Consider the following 11608-nt stretch of genomic DNA (forward strand, 5'->3'; position numbering starts at 1 on the left):
ACCTCTGGGGTTAGCAAAGATGCCGCCCAGTCAGTGGACCGGGGCGTGCCCTCCAGGAAGGAGCTGTGCAGGAATGCCAAGCCTGCAGGCAGAGCGGCTCCCCCACAGGCCCTGGAGCCCACAGACAGCAGGCAGTGGGTCAGCAGCACAAGGGCAGCTCAAACAAGACACCTGTTTATTTCCTAGGAGGGAGAAGATGGGGTGTTTGGGGAGTTCCTGCCACAGTCTTTGTGCCACAGGGCAGGCAGACATCACTTCCAGAAGAGAACGTTCCAGAAGAGCAGCCAGCAGGGGTAGAGGCCCAGCGCTAGCAGCGGGAAGAGCAGGGCGCCGTAGATGTGGTGCTCCAGCACGCCCTGGGCCAGCGCCGCCAGGAAGAGCTGCCAGCCCTCGGCCAGCGACAACGGGGCCTCTTGCAGCTCCCGCCACAGGAACAGGCTGCCCAGGAGCGTGGCTGCTGGACTTGTCAGCACCAGCAGGGCGGCATAGAGGGGCCTAGGGGCAGGAGCAGGGTCAGGGCTCTGAGTTGGAGGCACAGGCAGTAAGTTGGTGTGGAGGGGTACTGTGTGAAGGCATAGTCTGTGGTGAGGGGCACAGGCCCTGGATGGGGGTGTGGAGGGCAGGGGTGTGGGGCGGGGCAGGGCGCGGGGTGTGTGTGTATGTGTGGGGAGGCTGACCAGTACATACCGGGGCCCACTGGGCTCAGTGAGTGCAGCAGCAGGCACCATGGTGGTGGCCAGCAGGAAGCCCAGGGAGAAGTTGGTGAGGGTGATGCAGGCCAGCTGGAGTGCCAGGTAGATCAGGGCTACCAGCTTCAGTGCCATCCAGCCCCTGTCTGGGGCCTGTGAGCTCACCACACTGAAAGGGAAGGGGCTCAGAGGCAGCTACCTGCATGGCCAGGGCGCCCCCTGCCTGTGCCCACCCAGCCCAGCTCCTCACCGGTGGGTGTTGTGCGGAAGGGCCAGGCCGGCGGCATAGATGGCCAGCAGCGTCAGCACCACAGCTTCAGCCTCAGCCACAGGGAAGTGCTGGGCGGCCACGTGCTGGCCCAGCACCGGTAGGACGTAGAGGGCCAGGCCCATGGCCTGTGAGATCAGCAGGGGTGCCACAAGGGAAGCCAGCCCCACGCCCTGCGGGGCACAGAGGTGGTTGGAGATGGGCCCTGGGGCCAGGTGAGCCCAAGGGTCCTCACCACCACCCACCAGCTGAGACTGAGTGGCAGCAGTAACCACCCCCGGGACCCTAGAAGCCCAAACTGAGAGCAAGAGCGGAGGGACCGTCACCTGTGCTGGGGGGAGGGGAGGACTGAGTCCAGAGGCCGCCCCAGCCTCCTTAGGGCCCACTCCAGCCTCATGCAGCTGCATCCACAGTTCCAGGGCGTGGCCTAGTCAAGGACTCTGACGAGAGGTGTGACAGATCTGCCTGCTGGGGAACCCAGGGCTCACCCTGCCTCCCTCACCCCGAGGATGAGGGGCTCTCCCTAGCCTAGAGTGGAGGGGACCTGAGGGAGACTGGTCACAAGTGGACTGTGGGGGTGCAGAGGATATCTTGAGACCAAGGACCAGGAGCAAGAAGCCAGCAGCAGGCATGTAGAGGCCGATGGAGACAAAGCGGGACAGGGCGGGGAGCAGGTAGAAGAAGAAGGACTGGTGCAGACGCTCCAGAAGGTGGTTGAGCTTTCGAAACATGCCCTCCAGAGCCCTGCAGGCGAGCGACAAGGTTAAGGCCGGCCAGCCCAGGCACCCCCACCCCCGAGCAGGGAAAGGGAGAACCAGAGCCACTTACTTGCCCACTGCCACCAAGTCATACTTATACTGGCGGAAGCTGTTGATGCCGCGCAGCGTGAGAGCCTCCACACGGTAGCGCAGGAAGAGGCCGTGGGGACCGTGGGGGCGGCCAGAGGCCTGTTGCAGAACCATGAGCAGCAGTGTCTGCAGACCCTGCAGCGGCCCATCTATCGACGTCCAGTCCTGGGGCTGCAACTTGGAGGGTTTGGAGACGGTCAGACACCACCCTCCCGGCCACAGGCCCCGCCTCCCCAGGCAGGGGGCCCTACCTTGCCCTGAAGGGTGCACAGCAGCCCCCCTTTCTGGCAGAAGGTCTGGAAGAGGTTGAGCAGGTCAAGGTTGGGCAGCTGCCCATTGAGCCCCTCCACGGCCACGTCAAGGCTAGTGACCACATCGCTGCTCAGCTCCAGGGCCACAGCTGCCTGGATGGCCCCGGCCCGGCCCTGCAGAGGGGATGACTGCATGCCTGTGGGAGCAGGTGAGTGAGCTGCCCCTGGGGGCTGGTGAACCAGGGCCGGAGAGAGGGCCGGGAAGCAAGAGCACTCACCAGTGACGTTGACGTCGTGGTAGGCTTCCAGCCACGCCTCGGTGCCCAGCAGGTCGTGTTCCGTCACCAGGAAGATGATGTCTTTGGCCCAGTAGATCTGCCCTGGGGGCGGGCAGCGGGGTCAGCAGCACCCGAGGCAGTGGCCACGCCCTCCCTTGCCAGGAGTAGCCCAAGACTCACCCCGAAAGTGGGCAGCCAGTGCCAAAAGCAGCCCCACAGCCTGGCTGTTGGTAGAGTCGGGGCCACAGGGCACGGTGAGCACCAGAGACTCGGTGCTGGCAGCGCGTGGGGCCCGCAGGATGCCGTACACGTTGGTGCCCGACACCATCTGCAGGCGGGATCGGTGGGGCAGCCTCAGCACGACCGCCCTTCAGCGGGCTGGGGCCTCTCCCCTGGCCCCGAGCCAACCCCCAAGGCGCTCTTTGGTCCCGGGCACCCCCGACCCCCAAGTACATAGCGCTCGTGGGTCTCATCGGGAAAGGGCAGTTTCCGGGAGAAGCTCTGGGTGTAGACCTCCAGCCCCACGGACCGCATCGTCCGCTCCAGCCAGGCCACCGGCAGAGCCCTGCACACAGACAGCCTCAGGGTAGAACCCGGCCTCGACGACCCTGCGTCCCCCCTCAGGGCTCCGCCGCTCACCCCAACTTCCGGCGGTGGGCAGCAAAGTCGCGGGCAAAGGCGCGGGCGCGGTCCCCGCCCGCAAACTGCTCCTCCACCATGGTGGAGCCCATGGCGTTCTCCGACATGTAGGTGCGCTGGGTCAGCGGCGGGAAGGCCAGCGCGAGGAACCAGGCGATGCCCGCCACGTAGCTCAGCACGCTGCGGGGGGAGAGGGGCCGGGGAAACGGGGCGTCAGGGGGTCCTGGGACCCCGGCCTGCCCTCTCCCCGGGGCCGAGGGGGCGTGTCTGCGGGACCTGGAAGCGGAGTCCCTGTACCGTCCTCAGGGCGGGAGTGCGGGGCCCCGAGGGACGCCCCCGGCGCCCGCAGCCGGAGGGGCCGGCAGCTCGAGCCCCGACCCCCGGGCCCGCCCTCACCAGAGCGGCGCATTGAGGCGCAGAACCAGGCGGACGAGCGCGCGCCGGCGCACCGGGTCCGACAGGAGGCCCATGGCGGGCGGGGCGGCTCGGGCCGCGGTCCCGCTGCCGCTCCGGCCGCCAGCCGGGCGCCCCCTTCCCGTACCACACGCCGGGCTCCGCGCCCCCCGCGGTTCCGGTCCTGGCGGCCCTCGCGCAGCCGCGCACGCGCAGTGCCCGCCCACCCGCACGCCGCGGGCAGAGGGGGTGGGACAGAGCAGGACGGGGCGGGGCTCCGGGCCGCAGCGTCAGACCCGCCCCGCCCCCGGCTGGCCGAGGCCTCGGGAAGGCTGGGCGCGCAGAGAAGGTGCGGGATTAGGCAGGTGAGTGGAAAACCCGAGGCGGCCATCGGGGCGTGGATGCCGAGGCTGCTACTGGGCATGACAGGTCGGATGCCGGTGGGGTGGGTGAGAAGTAAGGGGCGGCTGGGGGCTGAGGCCAAGGCTTTGGCAGACTCATGCCTATGGCTGTCGGTGCCCAGACATGGCGGTGGGTGCCCAAGTGGAAACACAGGTGAGCCCAGCACTGAGGGCATCGGGGTCAGAAGGCCACAGGAAGGTGCAGATGGCACTCCTAGCCAAGACGGGTTCCAGAGGGGGGCGGGGGGGGGCGCCTCCAGGTGGGGACTTTAGGGGAGAAGCAGCCTCTGGGTGTGGGCTGCAGGGCTGGTGGCCGGGGCTCAGGCAGGTCTGAGAGCAGGAGGGGGAGGAAGGGGCTCTGCCAAGAGCAGTGGGCAGAGGGTAGTGTCTGTGTCCCACTGAGGGTGGTCGGAGCTGAGAAGACAAAACTCCAGGTGAGAACATTTGTCTGCTGTATTTTTGGAGCCCAAGGCCAGTAGGACAGGCCCAAAGAGTTCTTAGGGGGAAAGGGGCCATTTAGTGCAAGCCACAGTCCCTAGGATGTGGGACACGGTCCCCCACATCTCCATGGTGGGTACCCATAGCCAGCTGAGTCTCCCTCAGCCCTTGTGCTCAGGGCCCTGCTTGGGCCGGGCAAGACAGACTCCATGGTCTAATGGCCTGGCTCAGTGGTCGGCAAACTCATTAGTCAACAGAGCCAAATATCAACAGTACAACGATTGAAATTTCTTTTGAGAGCCGAAAACTGACTTCTGCGCATGGGCCACGAAGTTTCAATCGCACAGTACGTGCGTGCCCGCACGTGGTGTTTTTTTTTTTTTAAATATATTTTATTGATTTTTCACAGAGAGGAAGGAAGAGGGATAGAGAGCTAGAAACATCGATGAGAGAGAGACATCGACCAGCTCCCTCCTGCACACCCCCCACCGGGGGATGTGCCCGCAACCAATGTACATGCCCTTGACCGGAATCGAACCTGGGACCGTCCAGTCCGCAGACCGACGCTCCATCCACTGAGCCAAACCGGCTTCAGCCCGCACGTGGTATTTTGTGGAAGCCACACTCAAGGGGCCAAAGAGCCGCATGTGGCTCGCGAGCCGCAGTTTGCCGACCACTGGCCTGGCTCATTGGCTGCCTTGAACCCTTCTGGGCATAAGCTGCTCTCTCCACCCAGGGACACGCTCCCCCCACCTTCTTCAGGATCTGAATTCTGAGGCTGTAAGAGGGATGGAGTTCATGTGGGTAAGGTCCCTAGTCACCTCCATGAGCCGGCACAGGCCAAGCTCTGAGAGAAGGAACTCCTGTGGGGATCGAAGTACGGTGTGTGGGTTTTATTCTGGGCACAGGTGGCAGGATGCTCAGTCCCCCAACAAGACAGAGGCCTCACGTACGTGCTGCCGGACCACGCGGTCCAACACGGTGTGCACATCTCGGGCAGCCCGGCCAGCGGCCTCTAGCACCCGCTCCAGGTGGTCCTCGTGCAGCCTGGCATCCATCTCTAGCAGTGCGATCTGGCCTGAGGCTGGCAGCAGGGCCAGGGCCAGCTGGGGGCCACCAGCTGCTTCCTCTACGTGGCTGAGGTCCGCCAGGGCTGTGCCGTCCACAAAGCCCGCTGAGCAGGCGCACACAAAGTCCCGCATCGGTATCCCAGCATCCAGCACTGCCAGCGTGGCTGCATTCACACAAGCCGCGTAGGTCCCACCGTCTGCCTGCAGCACCTGCGGGGAGCCCCACCCACAGTGGCTTAAGTCCATCAGGCTGCCCACCCTTGCCCACATGCCCTCACGCCCTCCATCTCCCTCCTCTCCCTCGGTTGAGGGCTGCTGCCTGCTCACCTGCACATAGATGTCAATCTGGGAGCGTGGGTGCAGCTGCGTAAGGATAGCTGCCTCGAAGGTCTGACGCAACTGCAGACCCATCTCGCAGGACTTCCGGTCCCCATGTGGCCGCCGCTTCCGCTCACCTGTGCTGAAGGTTGCGGAACTGTACTGACAGTTTACCAGGGCCCTGTCAGGAAGGGCTCGTGACCGGGAGCCCCGGATCTGAGGGAGAAAGGACAAATGAGCCAGGCCCACTCCTCCCAGCTCACACTACGCCTTCCTCTGGCCCAGGTCCCAGCCCTCAGCCTCCCCCATCTCCCTCCAACATCTCAACGAGCGCAACTACTTGACCTCAAAAACAGAGGGCCGCGAGAACAATCTCTAAGCCACCATCACCTCCGGGTCTTAACTCTCTTAACAAGCCTCCCTGTTTCCGTCCTCGCCTCATCCCCTCCAAACGCATTTTTCACTTGGGGCCAGTCTGTTTACAAATACCAAGTCTGATTCTGTCTCCTCTATACAGCCACACCCCCCCTCCCCCCAAAGGCTTCCCATCAGATAAAATCCGAAACCTTTCCCCTGGTCTACAAAGCCCCGAGTTCGTGCCTCCCTAGAAACCCCTCAATCTCATTTGGAATTATTCTCCTTCTCCCCACCAGCAGCCTTTCCGCTCTGCAAAGACGCCCTGCTTGTCTCCACTCCCTCTGGCCTTTCCCCTCCAAGTTCCCGCCCCCGGAAAGCGGGGCTCCTAGACGCACGCGTTGGGCGAACATTTCTTCGGTGCCTGTGCTGAAGACCGGCAATGAAACCGGGGTGCGGGGGGTGTTATTTAAAGCCCCTGTGCCTACGGAGCTCATGTTAGTGGGAGACAGAGAGTGAGAAAGAGAAATGAAACTGGTGTCTGAGGTGACAGGTGCAGAAAGGCAGGGGAGCCTGCGTGCCGCTGCGTGGCTGGCGGGGACAGGACTCGGCACGTGAATAAGGGCGCCTGGGGAGGTGCGGCCCGGACGGCGAGGTCGGAGAAGAGAGGTGAGGACTCGGGGGGAGCGCGCTGACGCTTTGAGGAAGAGGAGGGGAGGGCGCAGAGGGGCAGAGGCCGATGAAGAAGGCAGGGACCCTCGCGCATCACAGGACTCGGGCTTTCGCTCCGATGGAGCCGCGGCCCCCCAGGCCGTGCCGCGCAAACGGAGGCGCGAGCGGGCCGTCGCCTCCGGGGCCTCTTTTCAGCCCGGCGGCCGCCGCCCACCCCCGCAGGTCGTCCGGCCCGCGCAGCCCACTCGCCTCGTGCGGCCCGTAGACCACGGCCAGCGCCTTGGTGTTGCCCTGCTCGATGTAGGCCGAGCCGTCGGCCTGCGAGAACACGCCCATCCGCGCCTGGATCTTGCGCAGCTCCCCGGCGCGCCGGCCGTCCACCCGGTAGCCCTGGTCCGACAGGAGCTCTAACCCCGCCATGCCGCCCAGCCGCCGGCCCGGCCCCCGCCTCCCAGAGAACTACGGTTCCCAGCGGCAGAGACGGCCCCACTCCAGACTTGGCGAGGTCTACGGTATCCGGCGGCCCGGCTCTCCACTTCCTGCCTCAGAGAACTACGGTTCCGGGAAACCCTGATCCCCACTTCCGGTCTCAGAGAACTACAATTCCCGGCGGCACCACTTTCCTCACTTCCGGCCCCGGGGAACTTGGGCAGAGCCGGCCGGCCGCCGAGCTGGAGGCCCGCGGGGGCGGAATTCCCTCTTCCCACGCCGGCCAGGTCGCCCGCACAGGGCTCGCTCCTCTTCGGGTCCGGGAGTCCCCTCGGCGGTTCGCAGGCGCAAATGCATCTATTCGCCCAAGAAAACACTTTCTCTTACCGTTTAGTATTTGCATTTGTTCACTTGGAAATAGGCACATGTGCCCCAGCTGGTTTGGCTCAGTGGGCAGAGCGTTGGCCTGCGGACTGAAGGGTCCCAGGTTCCATAGCGGTCAAGGGTACAAGCCTGGGTTGCGGGCTTGATCCCCAGTATGGGGCATGCAGGAGGCAACCATTCAATGATTCTTTCTCATCACTGATGTTTCTCTCCCTCTCCCTTCCTCTCTGAAGTCAATAAAAATATATTTAAAAAAGACGCATGATTTTGTATTATGCATACACTAGTGACCCAGTGCATGAAATTCCTGCACATTAAAAGGGGATTAATTAGAGGAAATAATTTAATATTGCTATTTGCCCTTTCTCTATAATAGAAGTGTCAGAGATGAAAGAAAATTAGTAAAATGTATATGAAAACCTTCCTCCTGTCAGAGTCTGGGGCACATCACGGGACCCAGAGTCAAGTCCCCGCCCACCCTCATGCACCTCAAAATCGTGTGAGACCCAGACCCTGCCGGCCCTCCCCATTGGGCTAGATCCAGACCCGGCCAGTCCCACCCTTGTCAAGCTCTGCCGGGCAGGGGGCTAGCCTCAGGTCCCCTGGCCTGGCGCCAGGATGGGGGGCGTGGCCTGAGGTCCCCCAGCCCAGACCGGGGTGGGGGGCGTGCCTTGAGGTCCTCCATCAAGCCCTGCCAGGTGGGGGACATGGCCTGAGATCCCCTGTCAATCCCGGCTGAATGGGGGGCATGGCCTGAGGTCCCCCGTCAAGCCCCGACTGGCGGGGGGGGGGGGGGTGGCGCAGCCTCCGGTCCCCTGGCCCAGCACCTGAAGGGGGGCGCAGCCTCAGGTCCCCAGTCAAGCCCCGCTGGGCGGGGGTGCGGCCTGAGTTCCCCTGACCCAGCATTGGGGGTGCACCTTAAGGTTCCCCGTCAAGCCCCACTGGGTGGGGGGCACTGCCTGAGGTCTCCTGTGAAGCCCAGCCAGACAGGGGTTGAAGCCTCAGGTCTCCTGGCCTGGCACTGGGTTGGGGGCTTGCGGCCTGAGGTCCTCCAGCCTGACGCCAGGGCAGGGGGTGCAACCTGAGGTCCCCTGTCAAGCCCCATGGGGGCAGGGGAGGGCGTAGCCTCAGGTCCCTGCTGATTGCTCCTTAAGGCTCCTTATGGGAACTTGCCCTCAGCTGTGGGTGCAGCCATCTTTGTGACAGAGTGGTGGTTAATTAGCATATTCCCTCTTAATAAGATAGGATGTGGTCACATTTTTATTTTTTAATAGATTTTTATTGATTTCAGAGAGGAAGATCGAGGGAGAGATAGAAACATCAATGATGAAAGAGAATCATTGATCAGCGCACAGCCCCTCCCCCCCCCCCCCCCCCGCCCCACTGGGAATCCAGCCGGCAACCAGGGCATGTGCCTTGATGAGGAATGGGAATCGAACCCGACCTCCTGGTTCGCAGGTTGTTGCTTGTAGGAAATAGGCCTCTGTGATCCATCTCCAGCCGTCAGCTATTAATGGGAACGAACGTTACTGAGTTTCCCCAGGGCAAACAATGGAGGGAGGAGCGGAGAGGGTACAAGAACAAAGAGCTATGTGCCTGAGGCAGCATCACCGTGGAGGAAACCCTCCAGGTGCCCAGGATGAAACACTTCCTGCAGCCTCAACTGGGGGGAGGGGGAGGCAGGGGTCGGGAGACAACTAGAAAAGGCCTCGGCCTATTTATTTACTTATTTTTACAAACCCTGTGTCGAGGGCAGCCCATTTTTTTAAATGGCCCAATGGGAGACAAGGAGACCTCCCGAGTTCCGGGAAAACAGCCCCACAGTACTCAGCCAATGTGGAACGGGAGGAGGGACTCTTGCACCCGAGGGGTAAACAGCCCATGCTCCCCCGCTCCCTGTGAGCCTGTCCAACCACACCCGCTCTTGCAAGAACGCAGTAGGTCTGGTTTTTGCCATACTTCTGTCCCTGAATCTGTTACTGAATTCGGACAGGGGAGCATGTCTCACAGTGCTCAACCACTGAGCCACACCAGCCGGGCCTCTTGTGACTTTTGAGGTTTTCTCTTTGTCTCTCCATGTTCAGGCTACATGTTAACTCCTGGGGGTTTCCAGGAGAATCCGAGGATGCCCCTGGCATGGAGTCACTTTCACGCGCTGCCTCTCTCCACCAGGAAGAGATCTGTCCTTCCAGGAACGCCCCCGATGACGTGAGACGCAGCCAGCATAGTCCCCACTTATACCTCAGCTGTGCTACCAACTTACCCTAATGCTGGTGTAACTTCCGTCCTAGTCATAGACCCCATCGTGCAGAGCCTGTCCCCGAGGCAGGAAGCCTGGGGCTTTTTAGAATTCTGCCTCCACAGCCTGCTGGCCGGCTTCAAGAGCCTCTGAGTGGAAGTTTACTGCCCTGAGCCTGTCACTCTTTTTTCTTGTTTTTTTTTAATCCTCACCCAAGGGCATTTTCCCCATTTATTTTTATTTTTATTTATTTATATTTTGGTTAATCCTCACCTGAGGATTTTTTTTTATATAGATTTTTAGAGAGAGTGGAAGGGAGGGAGGGGGAGAGAGAAACATCAATGTGAGAGACACAATTATTGATTGCCTCTGGCAGGTGCCCTGACCATTCACGTCAATGGTGCCAGGGATGGGACCTGCAGCCCAGGTGTGTGTCCTTGGCTAGGAATTGAACTCACAATCCTTCAGTGCATGGGCCGAGGCTCTAACCACTGAGCCACTGGCCAAGGTGAGCGTGTCTTTCTTTAGGGGTAAGAGCTCTAGTCCTGTCATCAATACTCTACCCCATAACCCTTAGAATTAGGATTACTTTCTAATTATTGGGACCTTTAAAATTGTCATTATTTTCATTGAGATTAAGTGCAGTTGCCCCTTAGTCCCCTGGAACACTGCTCTCAGAGGCTTCCCCCCAAGTCAGCAACAGTAAGAACTCCCCAAGAGGTCGCCATGCCACACTGGAGGTCACCGTGCCACACTGAAGGTCATCATGCCACACTGGAGGTCGCCATGCCACACTGGAGGTCACCGTGCCACACTGGAGGTCACCGTGCCACACTGGAGGTCACCGTGCCACATTGGAGGTCGCCATGCCACACTGGAGGTCACCATGCCACACTGAAGGTCATCATGACATGCCACACTGAAGCAGCTGGGGAAGGGACATGCAAATCCCAGCCACACCTGCTTGGTGAGTGTGAACCGCATTGAGCAGACCAGCGAGGAGGAGCCTAGGACGTACAATAAGCAGTGATTAAATAAAAATAGAATAAAATGAAATAAAATAACCATAATGCAAGGAAAGGCCTCAAAACGGGAGCTGCTGCTGCCCTGACTGGTGTGGCTCAGTGGATAGAGCGTCCGCCGGCAGACTGAAGGGTCCCAGGTTCGATTCCGGTCAAGGGCATGTACCTTGGTTGCGGGCACATCCCCAGTGGGAGGTGTGCAGGAGGCAGCTGATCGATGTCTCTCTCATCAATGTCTCTAACTCTCTATCCCTTTCCCTTCCTCTCTGTAAAAAATCAATAAAATATATTTAAAAAAAAAAAAAAAAAAAAAAAAAAAAAAAAAACGGGAGCTGCACAGAACGGCCCCCGAAGAGGACAGACCATGTGAGAGAAGAGAGTCCTTCATGTTTTGTGAACCGTAGACCCAATCGCTGGCCTTGGGGTGGCTCCCCTGACCCTGAGAACCTGCCGTCCTCAGACCTCTTGCAGGGCCTGCCTGCAGATTGCCCCAAGACTGGGGCCCTGAATGTGGGGCCTCTTACAGGGTGCCTGCCCTCTATGTGACAATGCCACTGCCTACACCCCTGTAACACCCCACAACCTGGCACAGGTGGATGGGGACCTGGGAGTGGTGGCCAGTGAGTGGCCAGATGAGCAGGTGGGGATGACTAGCTCTCTACCCCTCTCCCTGCAACACGTTGCTGGGCTGGGACGAGGAAGCTTTTGTCACCCCGGCTGGTGTGGCTCAGTGGATAGAGCGTCGGCCTGCGGACTGAAGGGTCCTGGGTTCGATTCCGGTCAAGGGCACATGCCCGGGTTGCAGGCTCCATCCCCAGTAGGGGGCGTGCAGGAGGCAACCGAGATCAATGATTCTATCAATTGATGCTTCTATCTCTCCCTCTCCCTCTCCCTTTCTCTGAAATCAATAAACAT

General features: G+C 61.0%; 2 protein-coding genes across 2 annotated transcripts; both read right to left on the reverse strand.

Annotated features, from left to right (window-relative positions):
* Positions 1–158: 158 nt before the first annotated feature.
* GPAA1 (glycosylphosphatidylinositol anchor attachment 1) lies at positions 159–3577 on the reverse strand. Its single transcript, XM_054708573.1, has 12 exons — positions 3370–3577; positions 2974–3153; positions 2788–2899; positions 2515–2662; positions 2335–2436; positions 2057–2253; positions 1786–1982; positions 1548–1701; positions 1284–1379; positions 940–1130; positions 688–858; positions 159–495 (listed from the first exon to the last, which is right to left on the reverse strand). The coding sequence occupies exons 1-12, from the start codon at positions 3441–3443 to the stop codon at positions 252–254; spliced, it is 1866 nt and encodes a 621-aa protein (XP_054564548.1). The 5' UTR covers positions 3444–3577; the 3' UTR covers positions 159–251.
* A 1506-nt stretch (positions 3578–5083) lies between these two features.
* Positions 5084–7167, reverse strand: EXOSC4 (exosome component 4). Its single transcript, XM_008159699.3, has 3 exons — positions 6869–7167; positions 5603–5809; positions 5084–5485 (listed from the first exon to the last, which is right to left on the reverse strand). Exons 1-3 carry the CDS (start codon positions 7037–7039, stop codon positions 5126–5128), a joined length of 738 nt encoding a protein of 245 aa, XP_008157921.1. The 5' UTR covers positions 7040–7167; the 3' UTR covers positions 5084–5125.
* Between the last annotated feature and the right edge of the window lie 4441 nt (positions 7168–11608).

Source organism: Eptesicus fuscus, chromosome 19 (genome assembly GCF_027574615.1).
Source record: "Eptesicus fuscus isolate TK198812 chromosome 19, DD_ASM_mEF_20220401, whole genome shotgun sequence".
NCBI lineage: Eukaryota > Metazoa > Chordata > Mammalia > Chiroptera > Vespertilionidae > Eptesicus > Eptesicus fuscus.